At 33.9% G+C, this 21,475-nt stretch overlaps 1 protein-coding gene across 1 annotated transcript; it reads left to right on the top strand.

The window, feature by feature from the left end:
* The first annotated feature begins 8,439 nt into the window (after window positions 1–8,439).
* On the top strand, window positions 8,440–8,796 carry LOC129499056 (NADH dehydrogenase [ubiquinone] 1 alpha subcomplex subunit 5-like). Its single transcript, XM_055308654.1, has one exon. It carries the CDS (start codon window positions 8,440–8,442, stop codon window positions 8,794–8,796), a length of 357 nt encoding a protein of 118 aa, XP_055164629.1.
* The last annotated feature ends 12,679 nt before the right edge of the window (window positions 8,797–21,475 follow it).

Raw genomic sequence — 21,475 nt, forward strand, 5'->3', positions numbered from 1 at the left:
CTCCCAAGTTGGAAGTATATAATAGGCTGCTCCTCATGACCCCAGAGCAGCTCTGTTTGCCCACAGGTCCTGTCCTTGTACTTTAATGAAGCCACTTTTTGCACCAAAGACATCTCAGGAATTCTTTCTTGGCCATGGGCTTCAACCTTAACATATTTCCTACATCAGGCATGACCTTGAGAAAGGTGGTCTTTTTTTCTGTCAAGGGCAATTCCCAGAGAGATCTGATAGCCAAGGGAATGAGTGTTTTAGTGCTGAAGGTGGTCAGGGTGGCACATCACTATATCACTACAAGATATTTGGATACTAGCAGGTATGAGCATTTTATGGAGTAGGTAGATTTGAGTTACATATAAATTTATATAATAGGGATTTATATGTAATAGATTGGTTGTGGAAAATCATTTAACTTTGTCAACTTGAAATACATTATTACAAAAAAAATAACAAGTATAATCATACTAAGATTAAACTCTAAGTTTTTATCCATAGTTTTGATACATCTTATACATGATAATGTCATTTCTATTATGGGTAAGTGAACATAACATACTGTCTAACATTATGGTGCATATACACCAGAAAAAAAAAAACTTGTCTATTAGTTAATTTCTTTCAAATTTGAACTCCTAGTATCCTGGTTTGTCTGTTTATTTGTTTAATGGATTTATTTAATGAGCTATCTCATTCAGGGTGAATTAATAATAGTTACTGTCAAGTCTTGTACTACATTAGAAGTTTTGTATAATTTTAATGAGTATTCACTGATGTTCATCCACTTTGAGAACACAAAAGTACAAATGTACAATTAAAGTAAGCTATAGATGTAGACAGTTTCAAGTTTTGTTTGGTTATCTTGAATACATTTATTTATTTAATAAATCTTTTCCTTTAATTTATCTTGGGCAGAGTTTAGGTAGTAAATATATAATGAAGAATTAAGTTTAGAAATATTGAGTTTGATCAATAAAGCAACAATAAAACCAAAATAGATTATTACCATGGCAATGGATCAGTAGAAACATAAAAGGAAAGCATCAAAATCAACCTGGCTGAATGAAAATTTCCCAAGGTATTAAGATCTTAATTAAATCTGAAAAGAGAGAAGGAGTCAGTCAAGTCAAGAAGGGAGGATGTAAGAGCCTGCGTGGCATAGTTGTTTGAGTGCCTGACTCTTGGTTTCAGCTGCAGTCATGAACTCAAGCCCCAAGCTGCTTGGGACTCTTTCCCCTGCCCCTCCACCCTGTGCTCTCTTTCTCTCTCTCTCAAAAAAATAAATCTTAAAAAAAAAGAAGGGGGTCGGAAGCAGAGGGAAGACCTTATGGACGTATTAGGCATTTATTAAGTATTTATTACATTCAGACACCCACCCAAATACTTTATATTTTATATCATAATCATCAAAACAACTCTATTGATCATATCCAAGATTGCTCTTCTTTTATAGAGGTTCTGAGACTTAGAGAAAGAAGGAATAAGTCCACATTCCCACACAAATAAGTAGCAGACCTCAGATTTGCACCTATAGGGAGGTAGAGAGTTATAAAACAACATTGTATTAAGAGAGAATGTGAGGGACACCTGAGTGGCACAGTCAGTTAAGGGTCCAACTCGGTTTCAACTCATGTTGTGATCTCATGGTGATGAGATTTAGCTCTGCATCCAGCCTCTTGCTCAGCTCAGAGTTTGCTTGAGATTCTCTCTCCCTCTCTGCCTCTCCTGCTCATGCTCGCTTCTCTCTCTCTCTCTCTCTCTCTCTCTCTCTCTCTCTCTGAAATAAATAAATCTTTAAGAAAAAAAGAATATGAGAAGGTCAGGAAATGAAATTTAAGAGATAGTCTGAAGCCAAGTTATGGAGTCTCTATGCTGAGTTAATGAGTTTGAACTTAATCAGGACAGATGACAAGATTATATTTGCATTCTAGAAAAATTACTTTGCTATCACTATGAAAAATACATTGAGGTAGACAGGAAGTGACTACAGAATTACAAGCTATAACTAAGAGTTATGGAAGTAAAGCAATTGCAGAATTAAGGAAAGAGGAGGCAGATTTTTAAAATTAATGAAGTTTTTAAATCAATAGCACTTGATTTCCAGTTATCAAAAGAGAGTAAGTTAAACAATAGAATCTACTAGAGTCCAGGTTTCTGGCTTGGGAAATTTGATGGATGAGTGAATTCACTAGGTAATCTAAACACCAAAAGTGTTTGCAAGGAAAATGACTCTTAAAGTTTTAAAATATCATATCCTAAAATGACAATATTTTTCCTAGAATATCAATGTTGCTATTTCTTAAGATCTTTTGACATGATTTCAATTTGAGCCCAAGGTTTTTGTTTCCATTGGTCCATTCCTTTCTACGTTTCAATATGCTATAGATCTTATTTCCTTGTTTTCTTCCAATCTTTCTTCCTTTTCTATACATCAGTAGTTCGGAGACACTTTTTGGACAAATCATCTCTTCTTGGGTATCAGTTATCTATTACAGTGAGACAAATTATGCTGAAACCAAAAGCTTACATAACAATGGCATTTATTATGTTACATAGCTTCTGTAAATCATGAGTTTGGGAACAGCTTAGCTGAGTGGCCTGGTTTGCTTTTGCTTTTTCTAATAAGATTGCTATCAAAATGTTGGCCAGGGCTGCATAATTGCAGCCTTGCAGAAGACTTATCATGGCTGGAGGGTCTACTTCCAAGATAGCTCATTCACATGGCTACTGGTAGATAGCCTCAGTTCCTTGACACGTGAATCTCTCCAGAGGGCTGCTTGACATGGTGTTCTTGTGACATTGGCCATTCGTTTCCACCAGAGGAAGAGAATGAGCATGGAGGAAGAAGATATAACACCTTTTATAACCCATCCTTGGAAACCACATACAATTAATTCTACTCTTTAGAAGTGAACGACTACATCCAGTCCACAACCAAGGGGAAGTGAGATAATGTACTTTAGCTAATAATAATATATCACTATTGGCTCAGAGATAACAAATGTACCAATGTCAGTGCAAGATGTTCAATATAGGGGAACTCAGAGAAAGGGGAGAGGTTATATGGAAACGTGCTGTACTTTTTGCTTAATTTTTTGTAAACATAATACTATCTTAAACAAATAAAGTCTAAAAATTTTAAAAAAGAAAATTAGAGACACTGGATGAAATGGACAATTCAATGTTGTATAGCAAGTGAACAAATATCAAATATAAGGGAAAGAAGGAAGGAAGGAGGAGGGAAGGAGGGTAGAGATTATAGTTACCTTTTTAAAAGTTTTAAAATTGTTCCTCTTGACTAATTTCTGCACTATCAACACCAGACTGTGATAATTATATATCTATTGATGTATTTGACCAAAATATTATTTTATATGACAATCTTAGGTCTAATGGAGATTCTAGTACACCAGAGGTATTTTCATGATTCACTGTCTTGGGTAGCTTTCGATCTCTCACCACTTCATAATAAAAGAGAATCATACAACTTAGTAGTTAACAAGACTCTGAGTTCAGCTAAATGAGTTTAAACCTGGTTCTATCACTTAATTAACTGAGTGACATCAGGTAATTAGTCTCCGGCACATAATAAGCATTTAGTGTTACCTACTACAAGGGTTTTACTGTTAAAAATTCAATATTAACTAGATTTAATGAAAGGATCTAATTTACAGTTCTTAAGTATATCTTTCCTGGGACTTTTTTTTCTTTTCTTTAAAAATCTTATTTATTTGTTAGAGAGAGAATACAAGTTGGGGCAGTGGCAGGCAGAGGGAGAGGGAGAAGCAGGCAACCAGAGGAGCAGGGAGCTTGACTCAGGGCTCGATCCCAGGACCCTGAGATCATGACCTGAGCTGAATGCAGATGCTTAATGGGCTGAGGCACCCAGGTGCCTCTTTAGGATATTTCTCTAACAGAATTTTTTTCATCAATATTGTTCATTTAGAAAACCGCTCTATACTTCAAATTGAAACTTTCCATTTCATATCTCTCAGGTTCTCTATAAAAGTAGTTTGGTTTTTAACCTCCATCATCTAACTTCCTTACAAACAGGAAGTTGAAAATACCTATCTTTCCTTACTTTGGCCAACATGGAGGCAAGGTTAGTGCATCAGGATCCACATAAGCAAAGTCATTGAACCCAAACCTCATAAACGCTGTGCCATGAAGCCACAGAAATGGAAGCCTCAGCAAAGCTATTCCCCAGAGAAGCTGTGGAAAATTAAATTAACATCGTATTGTGGGAATTTTCAGAAGAATACATGCAAAGCTTCCCTCCTTTGATGAAATGCTGAGCTCAAACTCCTGAGAAGCTTGACTCTGAGAAGCAACACACACTCCCAACATGAGGTCTTTCTATTTCAATTTTCCAGTTGTAGCACCCCTGAACACACAAATTTCAGTGGTGGTTATTATTAGATAAATGACATTAGTTGTATGCTTTCTATTTTACACTGTCACAGAAACTTAAGATTTCCCCCTTTCCATGACCAGCCTTGCTTTCATTAAAGTATCTAATGTATCTTTGAAAAAGCTTAAATGATTGAGCCAAAGGGAGGAGATAAATTTCTGATGACTCTTAAGATTCTAGGTCTGAAGAGAAGGATATTTTATTTTATTTTAATTTACTCTATTTACAAGGTACTGAAAACCCAGGAGCTATTAATTGATAATGTCTCTGTCACACATAAACCTTACTTGCTTCTATTAACTAGTTTCACTAATAACCAAGGTCATTTATTCCTTCATCTGTAACATAATTGATTAGATTTCCATTGCTGCATGACATTTTTTAATACCAGATATGCATCTTACTTTTCTGGAGCACTCAAAATAGCTTAAAAATTCTCTGCAAACTGAGTTGCCAAAGCTACACCGGAATTTTGATGTTTCCATTAATAAAAGATACATGCCTGCAGGAGGTACAGATTTGTGATCTCAGGATCCAGAGTTTAGGGGCAAAGGGAAAATGGCTTGCATCTGTACAATGATTAAACATAATGTTCAGAAAGAGGAACTCTAAAGTATCTATACAGATCTAACAAGACCTATTTGGACCTGGGGCTTGCCCCTGCCGGGTGTTTTTTCATAGCTTTATCTATGTCAGACACTGGGGCTCTCTATCCATTCTCACTTATCAATATGCCATGGTAGCTTCAGAGCTGGAAACAGGGAGATGATGGGCCACATGAAGAGAAACCTGATAGTCAGGGAGCCATTTCACCAAGTCTATACATAGACTAACCAAAATGCAATGTCAGGGAAACAAACCAACAAAAACAACAAACCAAATGTCAGAAAAAAACACAAATCAAATGTCAGGGAAAAAGTTAAGATGATGCCAATCAAGCCTAAAAATAAAATCTATAATTTAAAGAAACTTCTCAAAAGAAAAATAGAAGTAAACATACTTAAGAATCAAATATATGAATCCTATGCATCTTCCTCCTGGGTAGAATGTTTTCACTACCATGAAAACATAGAACTGAATATGATAGAAGCTGAGATACTGTGTCTCCACGAAGCTTTTTTGTGCTTTTAAGAAAACCTGTCAATTCATACAATCTAGTCCTTATTTTAATCATTATAATTTTTATTGTGCCTGTTCTATACATAAGGCATTATACTAGATGTAAAAACCAAGAATCTGTTGGGTACTGAGCTTCTTTTTTTTTTGTGAATTAAAATGCCTTTATTTTGTTCTTATAAAAAAATATTATTATAAACATCTAGAAAAATATGCCCCAAACCATAAGTAATATCTAGAAATAACCACTATTGACATTATGGGATATATTATAGGCTTTTAAATATCTATCTATATATATGAAAACATTATATATGTATCCACATAAACATATATATATATATATATCATATGTGTAATATAGTTTATATGTAATATTTATACACACACATAAACAGATGCATGCACACACACAAACATATAGCATTAGTTTGCTAGAGCTAGCGTAACAAAGTATTACAAATGAGTGACTTAAACAACGGAAATTTATTTTCCCTAAATTCTGGAGACTAGAAATCCAATAATAAGGTATAGGCAGGTCTGTGCTTTCTGAGACCTCTCTTTTGGCTTGCAGGAGACTGCCTTCTTACTGTGTCCTCAGGTGGCCTTTTCTGTGCATGTCTGCATCCCTTGTGATGCTTTCTCTATCCAAATTCCCTCTTCTTATAAGATCCAATCCAGTCAGACTGGATTACCCTAATAGCCTTATTTTAATGTGATCATCTCTTTTAGGGTCCTATCCCCAAATATATTCACATTCTGAGGTTCTGGGGGCTAGAACTTCAAAATATGAATTTTGAGGGGACACAGTTCAGCCTATAACATACATACATATGTGTATACATACAGAGAGTGGGGAGGTTTCTATTTTCATGTAAAAATGAGACCATAGTAGGCACCCTAATTTATAATGTGCTTGTTCATCTCTCTCCATTGATATATTTAATCATATATAATTAGCATGACTAAATGGGTCATTGTATAACTGTGATTTATTTACTAAGTTGCTATTATTCAACACTTATCTATATATCTAAATTATCTAACAATCTAAACTCTATAATAAATCTACTATTATTTGGAATTTTGAGTTTATTATTCCTTAGGAGAAATGACTAAAAATGGAATTGTTGGATTAGAGGTATGCACATGATACTTTTTTTAAATAGCTCTTTAGAAAGTTTTTATTAAGTTACAAGAGAAGTTTGGCTACTTTCCAACATCTTAATATACTATTAGTATTTATTTTATTCTTTGAAAATATGATAGATGGAAAATACTATCTTGGTTTTGTTTTTTTTTTGCATTTCTTTGTTTGCTATTGAATTTAAACATATTTTTATTCATTTTGTTCATTTATTGTCTATTTTAATTTATTAATTTTTAATCCCTTGCTATATCTTTGCTCAATATTCCATTAAGATGTTCATTTTTTGCTTATCAACTGGAAAGAAATGGTTCCATATCAGAATTGGTCATTTGCCTATAGACAGTAGAATTTTTTTTCAGATTTGTGGTCTGCTTTCTAGTACCATTTATAGTGATTTTCTACCATTCTGAAATTCTTGTTTTATCTCGTTCTGTTTTCATTAATGGCTTTTGTTGTTACGGTATCTGCCAATCTATGAACATTTCCCTATGGTTTTGCAATTGGCCATGCATAGAAAGGCCTGACCCCACAGGACAATTGTTCGTATATTCACCAATTTGCATAAAATATTTTATGGATTTTCTGGTAGTTTTTAATTTAGTTAAAGATGAAGTATGAGATAACAATGTAATATTGTCCATAAAATACGGTTAACTTGTTTTGTAGTACCATTAAATAAAACAGTTCGCTTTTTACTTAATGGTTTGATGGGCCATAATATTATGGCTTATTTTAATAACATAATACTTACCTATACTTGTCTTAATTTATTTTACCATTATAGTCTATTTCTAATCTACTTTTTTTTTCTTTTTGAAGATTTGTTTGTTTATTTGTTTGTTTATTTGAGAGAGAGAGAGAGAGAGAAAGAGAGCAAGCACACACTTGAGTGAGAGTTGAGACAGAGGAAGAGAATCTTATACCAGACACTTTGCTGAGTGCAGAACCCAATGTGGCACTTGATCTCACGACCTGTGAGTTTATGACCTGAGCTCAAAATAAGAGTCAGACCCTCAACTGACTGAACCACGTAGGTGTTTCTACTCTAATCTACTTCTAGAAAGATGCTATTTGTTATACCTTCATACCTGATTTAATATGTGATAGGATAAATGATTTTGTTTTCAAAATTTCCTAACCATATTCTTCCATATTTATTCTTCAAGATTAAGAATGATTTTATTCAAAAAGTAAACTACACCAAGAGTTTTTTATTAGAATTACATCTATAGATTAATTTTTAAAAATTTATACATTTAAATTATTTATTCTTACGGTTCAGGAAAATAACATGTCTTTTCTTTTATTCAGCTCTTATTCTATGACATTCAGTATAGTTTCATAATTACATATGTCTTCTATGTCTTTTATTAGGTTTATTCTTAAATAATTTATAAATTATTTGATATTGTGAATATAATGCTTATTTTTCTATTGCATTTTCTAATTGGTAATAGGGAAATATATAGGGTATATATGTTTTGGTATATTTACTAAATAAATGGCCACCTCTTTAAATTTTTATTCATTCAAATCAATTTTGCAATTGATTATCTTATGTTTTACATATCAGAACACTGTTAGAACACTGTTCATTGTAGAGGTAAAAGCAGGCGTTGGTATTTTCTTCTTGTTATTAAAAGAACATAGAGTGCACCTCTATTCACCATAATATCTGCTCTTGGTTCACAGAACATCTTATTTCATAGCTACACCTCGTTTACCATGGACTTGGTCTTTTAAAAAATTTTATAAGAATGAATGCTGAATGGCTGTCATGACAGATCTACTGAAGACCACCACTGGCTTTGTAGGATTGGCTAGTTGTAAAAATCCACACAAGTGGCTAAGAATATTGTACACAAAGATTCTTGATGTTCTTGAGCAAGTTCCTAAAAATGCAGCATATAGAAAGTATACAGAACAGATTACAAAAGAAAAGCTGAGCATAGTTAAGGTGGAACCAGATGATAAGAAATTAGAAGACCAACTTCAGGGTGGCTATTTAGAGGTAACTCTTCAGTCTGAAAATGAAGTAGGTCTGGCAAGAAAAATAGTACAGGGGAAACCATGGGAGCCTTTAGTAGAACCAATGGAAATGGGTAATATAATCACCATTAAATGATCAATGTGTTGATGGGAAACTAATGTAATTAAATGTCCTGTTACATTAAAAAAATAAATATTCTGTTATATTAAAAAGTAATTTTTGCTGAATTACAGCTGTTTGTTTTTTAATCATTTACATGGTGATACATTTTTCTCACTAATATGAGAAGTCACATCACAATATTTGCCAGTGTTTAACAAACCTTACATTCTTGGACTTAAGTAAAATCTACTATGTATAATCTTATTTTCTTTTTTCTTCTGTTATTTTTAATAGATGGTAGATAGTAGATGTCAAAGAACTTAAGCAACATATGTGTAAGTAATAAAACATAAGTTTAAAAAACACTCTCAATAAATCTCAACCCAGGCTAGGAATTAGAGCATTTCTGGGGCAGCCCTGGGCGAGATCCTGGAGAACCGGGATCAAGTCCACATCAGGCTCCCTGCATAGATCCTGCTTCTCCCTCTGCCTGTGTCTCTGTCCCCCTCTCTCTTTGTGTCTCTCATGAATAAATAACTAAAATCTTTTTTAAAAAAAGCATTTGTTATATCTTATGTCTTTCTATGTATGTCAGTCCCTTGTCTGTGTCCTACCAAATCAACCACTATCTTGAATTGCATTATGTACTACACTCTTCAAACACAGTATCTGGTTGAACATGATAATAATTTTTTTTAGAAATGTTTTATTTATATTCATATGGGAATATATAGTGTTCTTTCTTATGCTATCTTAGTGATGTTTAGAAGTATCAAGCCTCAGGAAATGGAAATATTATCCTAATATCATTTCAATATTATCTATATCTATTCCTTGAATGCTTGACAGAGCTCATTTTTAAAACCAAGAGTTTGGGAATAAATTCTTTTATGAGTTGTCTCACTCTTTATACTTTTTATTCTACTGAGGAGTGCTTTACTTCATTATCATTTGTTTTGTTTGGGGGTTTCCTTTTTTAATCTTTATTGCTTCACTTCTATTGATGCATATTTCACACATACTACACACACACACACACACACACACACACACACACATACATTAGCCCCAAATTTAAATTATATTTGCTTTTTATCTATTTAGTCTAATTCCTAATGTCAGAGCATGAATTTTCATTTGGCTTTCTTACTAGATTTTCTAGCTTTGGAGTTTAGCCATCAATTCTATTAAAGTCTTCTTTTTAATTTATTATTTTTTCCTGTATTTATTGTTTTATTCCTTTTCAAGTTAACAAGTTCTTCTCTCTTTGTTCTGGAGTTAGTCCTCAGTAGTGAGACCTTTTATTCAAACAAATCGTTACCAAAAACTTCAATTCAAGAGAACAAAAAAGGTAGGGGTGTGCTGGTATAAACAAAATGGAGACCTGGACTCACACAGACAACAGAGGGTGATAACAAATGCTAAAGATTATAGTATATGCTCTTCGCATTGCTGTGAATTTTTAAATAGCATGAAGTGTTGGTTTTTGTTCTCGTTGTCCCTATCAATATACATTTAAAGGGTGTTCAAAAAATTATTTTCCGAGGGAAAATGCATTTTAACCTTTAGTTATGAATTTACAAATACTGTTGCAATAGGTGAACAGACTGTGCAATTGTGATTAGGTTTGTCTTTGTGAGGTTGCTTTGTGGCTTGTGAGAGAGCAGTTTTGTATGTTTCAAACTATGCATTGGCGAATGTATTCATGTTTTCCTTATTACCAATATTTGTAAATACCTCATAAATATTCTAAAATAACATGTGTTTTCTTTGTGAAGATTATCTGGTATGTTTATGAATTAACTATATTATTCAGATTTTGTATTACAGTGGTTTTTCAACTCCTCTCCATAAATTCCTGCTTGGTATATCATATTATATACAGTGTCTATAATTTCAAAAAATTATATTTACCATTAATTTTATTGTACTAATAATACAATTTATTTTGAAATTTCAAATAACATGTAAAGATGTGAAATTTGTATATTTATCAAAAAGGGGCATAAGAACATCAGGATCACTACTCAATCATTTTGGCTACTTAATTGGTAAAGTATAAGACAAATACGTTGTACCTTCTTACTCTGAGATCTTATAGTTTCTCTTTATATTTATATGAGTTATTCCTTTCAATATGGTATAAAACCTTATATTCAGAGTGGTACATTTTTGCTAATCTTCATTCTATATCATATCTTCTATCTTAAGATAACATTCTTCTCTCACATTTAATGTGTGTCTACTTTGAGTTCTTTATCTGATATTGCTCACCTGCTTTCTATTGGTTTTCATTTGCATGCTATAGCACGATCTACCCTACATTTTCAACATCACTCTTTCATTTTTGTTTGAAGAGTGATGTTTGAGAGACAGAACATATATGAACTTTTTTTCTATTAATACAAAAGTCCTCATTTTTCAATAGAGTAATATATTTTACCTACCTTTATTTTGATAATTGTGCTTTTTTGTCTTCTCATGTTTTTCTTTATTAAAATACCTTATTAACTTTTTGCATTTTTCCATATTAATTCATTTGGTCATTCAAAATATTTATTAAGGACCTATGTGTCAAACACCATTGTCCAGTCAATTTGTCCCTCCCCTAATGATAACCGTAACAATGATAGCCAACATTTATCAAAGGATTTCCATAAAATAGGTACAGTCCTCAAATTTCTACATATATTAACAGATTTAACACAACAGTAAGTTGGTATCATTATCATACCCATTTTGAAGAGGAAAGAAGTGAAGAAAAAATATTCAGAGACCACTCAAAGTGAGTAGTTCCATAAGTGGTGGAGTTGGGAAATGGAATTGGATAGTCTGATCCCAGAGTTCTCTGATTTAAAAGTTCGGTTTTCTTTTTTTATTCCGATGGCTATCTCATCCTTAAGCATATTCGCACTTACCTTTAGCAACATGAAAGTGGAAAAAATTGTGTTTATTCTCTTAAAATTTCCACCACTATCTTTTTTCCTACAAGTCTAGGTCCAGCTCACCCTGTACACTCTAAACTCATGCTCTGTCTTTTCCACCATACCTGGCACACAATAAATAATTATGAATTTTGCTTAGACTTTTATAATCTGATTTGCTTGAATGGTTCTTCTTTTTAGACTACATCTGTTGTATAGGGATCTGAGAATAGAATATCTCAAGATTACACTTTACAGGATTTGGGTAAATACTTGAAATGTAAAAAAAAAATACTTGAAATGTTTTGTTATTATTCAAAAATAAGCAGTACTGCATGAATTATAGCTAGAAAATCTAGACAAACTATTTTTTAACCAATGGCTTTCAAAAAAATGTGTACTTCATTAAAAGAATGTTACATAATTTTGTTTAACACAATCACGTAAGTGTATCAATAATGCTATAAAATATTTATCCCTTAAGTATTTACTATCCCACAGCTTTAGATAATCCCATTTTATATATAAGAAAACAGTATAGGGTACCAAATAATTAATCACTTGAAATTGCAAGAATCGCCTTTGCAATCAATGGTCACACACTCTCACAATCCACCTCAGTGCGCACAGACTGGGTCCCGATATCCTCATCTCATCGATACACTCAGTGTAGCTGTTGTACACACTTTGTACACTTGCACACACCATGACAGTATTTTGTTCTGTTGATTTTTCTCCCAACACATAAAAAGTACATTGTTGGCTCTTTTTCTCCTTCTCAGTAACATGTCATTTAATCATTTGCTAAGTGTTTCATATGGATTTTAGGGTCTCCATAGTCAGAATATTTTTGCTAACTAGACAAAGAACGTGACTCTTCAAAATGCAGGTTAGGTATCCTGTTTGGGGGTTGGTACAGAAAGAACAGGCAGAGAAATGCCCTCTTGGCTGGAAGAAGGGAAAAGAATTGAGTACACATTGTAAAAGCAATTATTCTCTTTGCTGTAGAGTATACAGAGAGAAAAATAAGAAGGCCAAAGAATTACTAAAAAGGAATTTGCTGCTTCAGTGACCCTGTTAGCTACCTGTTAAGACCTTTTGCTTCCTCTGCCATTTCTAACTAAATCTCACCAAAAAAGAGAAATCTAAAGAAATGGTGGGAATTATGTTAGAACTGGGAATTTTCTTCTTCAGTGTCACTGTAGCTGTTATTCCCTGGCAACATAATTGTAACTAATTAGAATCTAGTTAGATACAGAGACAGCATTAAAAACCTTTGCTTATTTTTTCTCCCTAGATGGTCACAGTTTGCGCTTGTATCTGTTCAGGGCAGGAGAAGTTTCAGTTTCACAATTACATTTCAAATTTAGTTTTATCTGTTTGTTTTTTCTTCCAATAATTTGCACGCATTTTGACATTTTACTGTGGACTAAGTGAACCACTTTCAACACTCACTGCCAGGTTAACCACTGAGTCCACTCAATGCAGGATAAAGTGCATCTATTACCCTAGTAGCTCTAATTGCAGGATAGCCAGAGGGTATCCATTTGGTCTATAATTAGGTCATTTCTCTCTCATCCCCTGCAAGTGTGTATAATTATAAATTAATTTAAAATCCCACTGTGAGAAAAGAATTTCTCTGTAATATAAAGGAAAGACAAAAGCTGCAGGAAGTATCTTTAAAAACATTTTTGGCATTTCCTTCAAAATTAATCTTTGAACTGGTTTTTCATTCTACTATTCATTTTCCTGGCTAGGAGTTTCATCATTGTACATTTAAATTTTGGGTCAATTTAAAGTTATACTGCAGCCTTAAGTTTTTGATGCTTCCTGCAGAATTTACATTAGCAGATCAAAACCATTCTTTGGGGAAATAAAACCCGTTGAGAGGCCAGCTTCTGACTGATGTGTAAAGGTGTGGCTTTGTGCAAGCCCAGACAGGATGACTTGTTATGTTAGACATATTTCATTCTAAGTGCTGCACATTGGCCCTTTTAACACTTGCCTTTCTGTTTTCACGGTAAAAATGTTGTGTCTTATACTAGGTAAGATAAAACATTTTTTTTTAAAAATTGGCTCACACTGTACACTGCAGTAGCTGTTCTTTTCATCTGTTTGGCTGAGATGTTATTTTACTTCTGCTATCCAAAACCATGGTTAAATGCATTACCTCACATATTTTCGGAAAGGTGATTCAGGTAAAGATGTGCATGTCTAACAACAGGATAACCTTAACCAAGCCATTAAGGCAATGTTTTGACTGCTAGACTTCTTGTTTCTGTCAGGAAATCAATCTTTTTTGTGGACGTGGGGAAAATGTGTCAGGAGTTGCCTAACACAAAACTGTACATAAAACCCAAACTACATATGTGACCTTTTTTTAAATTTCCTAAACACTGAAAAATGAGAGAGACAGCAAGCAAGAGAGAAACGTTCTACCATCAAAAGAAGAGGTGATATATTTGAGTAGTTTCTCTAAGAATATTCTGATGAATCCATTATAATCCCTATAGAATGTGAAAAAAATTTTTTTACATACTTATTTTACTACTTTCCTGTTTCTGGCATTCCAGTTAGAGGTTAATGCTGGTAACATTTCACATTGAGACACTGTGCTAAGTTATTTATATTTAAGTCACCCTACGAGGTGTGTACAGACAAGGAAAGTGAGGCACAGGAGGCTAAGAAATGTGATCAAGGCCTACCTAGGAGGTCACTGGAACCCAGACATTCAGGTTTGAGAGACCTGCTCTATCTACCTGATGCCTTGCCAGGGTAATAGGAAAAAAGCCTGACCAGCCAGATGCCACACTCTATTGACCTAGGAACCTGACAGGTCAGGAAAGGCTTGACTGGTATTCTGTAAGTGCTCACCAACTACTTTATGGACTTAATTTATCAGTAACTTCTTAAATCTAGTGATAGTATATGATCAAGTTTGCCGTTCAAATGGCAATCTCTCTCCACAGAACATCTAGAGATATGTCATACCATCAGGGAATTCCATAGTTAAAAGCTGCAGAATCTACTTCTGATCAACTAACTCTAGTTTTGTGTTTACTCATCAACCAAATGAAAGTAAAATACAAAATGCTACTGAAATCATTCCCATCACACAGGCATTAAATTATCAATGTGATATTCTGTCATAAAAATAAGCAATAAAGAGGATTTTAGCATACATAGAGGGGAAAAGTCCATAAAACATCAAATTCTGAAGAAAACTACATAACTTTAGATTTTTTATTTTCAGAAAGTCATAATTCTTACTCCTATTGTTTAAGATTTTTAAAGACATTTGGATTCAATTAATAAATAACCCTGATCTTTATATTTTCTGAGAAGCTAATAAACCTAATTTATTTCCATCAAATCACTAACAATCAGGTGTCACCAAACTTGTTCTGTAAAGGGCCAGATGCAAATATTTTTGCCTGGTTTTGTGGGCTGTATGGACTCTACCACACATACTCCATCATTGCAGCACAAAATCTACCATAGAAGGCATGTTAATAAATGAATGTGTTACTATAAAACTTTAAAAAAACAATTGGTTGGCCAAATTAAGCATGCAGAACGTAGTTTGCCAATCCTAGATTTATAGGAAAGATCATGTATATTTTTTACCTATCATCTGGTACATAAGAATATATTTATAATAAATCAAATTACTTTTTCAACATGATAATAAACTCTAAGCAAGACCATTTCTATTTTAAAAAAAAAAAACCTCCCAGATTTTACACAGTAGTATAATAGTTCTGCAATTTTCCTCTAATTCCTATGTAATCACAATGGCTTATATTCCTTTATTTCAAAAAAAATTGATATTCAGACCCAACCAAAGTTCTAGAAAATTAATAGCTATGAGATCTGAGCCAACACTAGATGATACTACATTTGACTACATTTGACTCTAAGCGTTATCATCAGTATGGTCTGTGAGTCCATTGACCACAAATGGCAAAACACAATTACCTACAGCCATGTGCATGGCAACCAGTGCTTCTGCATCCCTTTTCCTCAGCCTGCAACCTTCTTGATGAAAATATACTCATTGTTAGTATCCAAGCCAACTTCCAGAACAAACTAAACTAAACAGGTTCATTTAAGCCAATGTATTTTATTGAAATCTTCCTGGAGAACAAAGAGGAATGAAGTGGTAAAACTGTCTGGCATAAGTGAACTTTATCCTTTGTCTCTAATCAGCTTTAGATTTGGGGTCCTCCAAATCAAAGGACCCACTTTTCCTGTCCTCCATAAATGGTTAAGAATTTAGAGACTTCTTAATGAATTAATGAGTCAGAGATTTCTGAACAAATTTATTGGACATGGCTCTGCTTTATATCTAAGATAAATCTTACTTTTTAGTAAAAATTTTTTAGGTAACTGGAAAGATTTCTAAGTGATTATTGAAAAACCATAATCACAATGAAATACTCTTTTTAGGATCATTGTCTAAAGGCTTCAGTTTTTTTCTAACTATATGCATTACTAAAGCAATCATTTCTCAATATAAACTATTTCAAGTATAAAGAAATTTGTTCTAAAAGTGACTGATTGATCTTAGAATCACGGGGTTTTTTTTTTCTTCTTCTTCTTCTTTTGTTCTTTTCTCCAATGCAGATAGATTGCCATTTTCTTATGGACACCTCAGAGTGTCTATTTATCTCAAATCAAATCACAGAATAGACACGGAGTGTCTATCTCAAATCAAATCACGGAATCACCTCAGAGTGTCTATTTATCTCAAATCAAATCCAAATCATGGAATTTATTAAATTATATAATCAGTACTTTTAGGACACTAAAAATAATTTTTAAACAAATATAAATTATAATGATTCCAGAATGGGTAGGAAATAAGCCTACATATCTTTTATGATTTTCTCCTGGGACTTGTTACCACGTCATGCACCCTCAGATTTGGAGCAGTCCTCTTTGGAGGATATCTGAAAAAGCTTAGCTATTAACACTAAAATCTGTGCCTCAGTCCTCCTTGTCTGTTTGCCCAGATAGGTCAAAGTCACAGAGGCTCAGGAAAACCCAAGAGGCCTGGAAACTCTGCAAACTAAGGTGCTCCTTAGTCTGCTGGGAATGAAACAGAAATCTGGCAGGAGGTCAGGAGAATTCATTAGCTAGGCAATGCAACACAGCCACTATGAGGCAGGGAGAGTGGGTTTAGAGTAAAAGGCTAATTACTCCAGTACCCAGCTCAATCTCCTGCTAGACTTACTGCTAATTAATTTTCTCTTCATTTTTACCTATCCGGTGAATCAGGGGCTATGACTCACTTTCTGCTTTTCCTCCTGTAACCATCACCAGTTTTTGCTCCATTAGCAAACTCTCTTTTGAATTTCTCTTTTCTAAAGGTTGGTTGCCTGGGCAATCTCATGGTCTTGACCTTGGGAAGATCTTTGAGCAAAAGGACTCAGAGCAATAAGCAGCAATTGGTTTAAAAAAAATGGGGACATAATAATGAATAAAGGGGGGGTTGCTACTTTTTTCTTTTGCTTCCCTCATAAGGAAAGAAAATTATTTTTTCATGTTTCTTAAATTTTTCCTATTTACTGAACAGTTCATGTAGACAAGGCATATTTCTAGAACCAGTGCTGGTCAGGGAAGTAAATGCCTGTGAGTAACCACAAAGAGGGCAAAGACAGCACTATTATTTTCATAATGTACCTTATGTGTTTTCTATGTGTACCTAGGCGACATACAACTCTACTATTAGCCTCATTAGGCTATTAGCTCCACTAGTCCACTAGTAGCTGCTACTAGCTTTACTAAAAACTCATTAGACATATGAACTTTTCAATGAAAATATCATGGTTTTGAATCCAACTGTATTAAATTTACTTTCCATAGCTAAAGTCTGTGGATAAATACACATCAGTTATGGATTTGAGGTTAGAAAGAACTGAAAAATGGATCAAGAAATTAATAAAAGTAAGGCTACAAAAATATTGTAGAGGAAAACAAGAAGATGTTCTTAAACTCCTAAGTATTAAATACTGCCTTTAGAAATAAACTCTACAGACTGTTCATGGTGGCCCCTGTATAATGTGGGCAAAACTGTTCAGATAGGATGGCACTCTACAGATCATGGATTCTTGCCATCTATTCCATGGAAACAGGAAGTTGAAGACTTGCTATCTTGCCTAAAAATCAAAGACCAGTCATAGCGGGGAGGGTGGCATTCTCATGAGTTTGCCACAGATCACTTGTTAGGGCTTATTTATTATACATCAGCTATTGCAACTGAAAAAAATTCCTGGATTAAATCTTTAATGTTTTGTGTTTTTGTTTGTTGGATTGTTTTATTGCCATAGATGTCATTCTCAACACTCCTCTCTCCTGTGATCCTTACTACATACTTCAGAAGGACATGGGTATCTTTGGAGAGGTAAATATGGAAATTTTGTGGGGTTTTTCTGGGAATGAGTAATACATAAAATATTAATGACATAGCCACAACTAAAACAACAGCAACCATATGATTTAATATCCACTCTAACAACTACCCAAATAAACCATTTCAGAATCAGTAAGCAAGGATACCATGACTTTCATGAAATAATAATAAAAAAACATGGTATCATCAAAATATCTGTACATGACACCATAAAGTCTTAAGCTTTAGATGATTACATATATTTGGCATTTAGTAACAATATATTCAACTGCTATAAAAGTATCTAGATTTGTCAACTCAATATAAGTTGATAAGATTTGTAGTAATGGTATTGATAGTATTTTGGAGGACAAATAAATTAGTTCATAAGTAATTGTTATAGCATCTTCATCAAAACAATTTAGAAATGTAAATGGCCCACAAAAGTATAGCTTATATTAAGGAGCCCCTGAGTTCTGGCTCAGCTTACGGGAGACAAGCTAGTATCTGGGAACAGAAGGTGGAGGGGGATATGGAGGAAGTTAGCTATACATCCTAACAATACCAAGAGACTCAAGAAACCAGGTACTGTGAAGGCTGGGAGAACATCTAAGGGACTGGAATAATCCTAGGCCGCCTCTAAAGATTATATCTGCTCTGAGAAAAACATTCAGGAATTTGGTTCCAGAATTAAATGGACCCAAAATATTCATATCATTCAGATATTCATGCCAGAAGCTAAGGGGATCTCAAAATAACTATAGAATAGTTTGGAAATATAGCATAGGTTTCAGTGGGTGAAATATAATTCACTCAGACTTCTTTACCCCTAATGAATCTTAATACTTAACATGGAGCTAAATGTCACATCCAACGTCAATTGTAAACATTTGCATGGTAATTATAAAAGATTCTTAGAAAACAGATTTAAATAAATGTGTCTTCTTTTATTATCTAGCCAAAAGAGAAAGTGTTTAGTCTATAGGACATAGTTGAACTCTTGCTTATCAATAGTTCTGACTCATAAACAAAAGAGTTGGTCCTGCTAAACTCAGAAACTAAGTAGAATGGAAAGAAGAGAGATTTAAAGTGCATTTTTCTCACAGATTAAAGTTGGGTGTGCTTGTCTTGGTCCCTTCCAATCATTTGCAAACTATGGCATCTTGAGTTTACTCATTCCATTTCTTGAGCTACAATTTCCTCATCTAAAAAGCAGATATGATGATACTTAACTTGCAGTAAAGAATAAATAGGATAATGTATGACATACTGCCTAAGAAATAACAGATAATCAAGAATGTCCCACCATTATGTCTTTATATACTGGGGATGGATATTTTAAAATTGGGGAAGCAAGCTATATTTAAATGTCAAAAAAGACTTTTATGAGTTTACTCAAAATATTCATAGAACTCTAAGAAAATAATTTCTTAGAAATTAATTGAAAGCTTCCATGTGTTTAAACAGAAGATCTTTTAAATAAGAGAAAATTCAGCTTTGTAATAACAAGGATTTATGTAACCATAAATAACTGAAATAAGCAGGAGAAATGATATACATATGTAGGCTTATTTTTCAAAAAAATTGAAAATGCAAATATTTGGTTATATTTTATTTTATTATTTTAAATGGAAATGTCACATTATCTTAGTAGTTAGTATGTTAATGAGCATGCTTACTATAATAGAACTCTCTAGGTTTTAATCACTACAACTAAAATTTTATTATTCATATGTTACTCCCTTTTGTTTTATTCTACCACTGCCACTACAATGATTAATTTAAATAACTTGTAGAAACCATGGAAAATAACTCACAGTATCTTAATAATTTATTAGAAAAATTTCAACAACCAAATATATTCAAAATTTCTATCTGCTTTGTTGATTCACATTCCCACGTTTTAAAAATAGATCTTCACTTTGTAATTCTAATCCTTCTCATTCCAGGTAAGGCTATCCTTGCTCCTAAGTAGGGTGAAAAGCCATCTCCCCTCTTAGATAGGGCGAAGACATTTCACATACAAAGATCTTGCTTCTTTTGCTTAAAACTCTCTGTGAACATTAAATTTCAGACTGAATATTTAAGGCAACTATGAAAACACTAAAATTACCTGAAAGGTATTACACATTAAACCATCATGGGCCCTTTCTTGCCTAAGTATTGGACCTAAGGGAATGGATATGGGAAGGAAGGAAGGAAGGAAGGAAGGAAGGAAGGAAGGAAGGAAGGAAGGAAGGAAGGAAAAACTAACATTGGGTGCTGTTGGAAGAATTCTTAAATCATGATATATCAAGTTCCTGAAGGGAAGAGCAAAGTAATAAGCAATGTGGCTGAAAGGTACCAAAGAAAACCCAGCCTACTTCACAATTTAGTCTTGGGGCAAAGCTCATCCCACTAATGTCCATCCTTCTTGCAGCCCCAGAGCACCCTTTTAATTTATACACCTGATTCTTCTCAGGCAAGTAGAGGATGTGAGTGCGGCCTTTGCCTGCTTCCCTCTACCAACAGTAATCTCACAGCTTGATGCGACAGCTAATTATTTGACTAGGACCATAAATCTTAACAGTTACTGTGGAGTTAACACCATTGAAAAAACAGAACCATTTAGCTGCAAGAACTCTATAACCTAGTTTGTACTCAGCCTCTAGGCAATAAGAGCCCACTGACAATTCCAAGTAGTAGTGCCAACATTATTCTTACAGAGCTTTAGGTAAGAAATTTTAAAAGCTTCTCTTTTCAGTGTTTTACTACCGTATTACCAGGAAAATATTCTTTAAAAAATCCTTCTGGTACAATTTTAGCCAATTTCCCTGTCTGGAGGTCAAGTGAAACCAGGTGAATTGAAGTATAAACTTCATAGGTTTATAGACTGTTCGTAGTGTTGGGAGGATCCTGAGAGATCATTTAGTCATCTCCTTTATTTTTCATCTAGGGGTTAAAATGTAGGGATATAGTTACTTGACCAAATTCACACAGTTAATCGCAGGCTCCCATGAGCTTTAATCATATGCAATATAAATAATTCTAAGTCATTAATCCCTTTACTTATAAGTCTTTCCAGTAAAATAGATAAGCTGAAATATGACTCTTGGTTTCAGCTCAGGTTGTGATCTCAGGCTCCTGAGACAGAGCCTCTGTCAGTGCCTCTCCCCCACTTTATTTCTCAAATAAATAAATCTTTTATTTATTTTATTTTTTAAAGATTTTATTTATTTATTCATAAGAGACACACACACATACAGAGACAGAGAGAAGCAGAGACACAGGCAGAGGGAGAAGCAGGCTCCATGCAGGGAGCCTGAGGTGGGACTTGAACCCGGGACTCCAGGATCATGCCCTGGGCCGAAGGCAGGCGCTAAACCGCTGAGCCACCCAGGCTGCCCATATTTCT

The sequence above is a fragment of the Nyctereutes procyonoides genome, unplaced genomic scaffold (genome assembly GCF_905146905.1).
Source record: "Nyctereutes procyonoides isolate TBG_1078 unplaced genomic scaffold, NYPRO_anot_genome, whole genome shotgun sequence".
In the NCBI taxonomy this organism is placed as follows: Eukaryota; Metazoa; Chordata; class Mammalia; order Carnivora; family Canidae; genus Nyctereutes; species Nyctereutes procyonoides.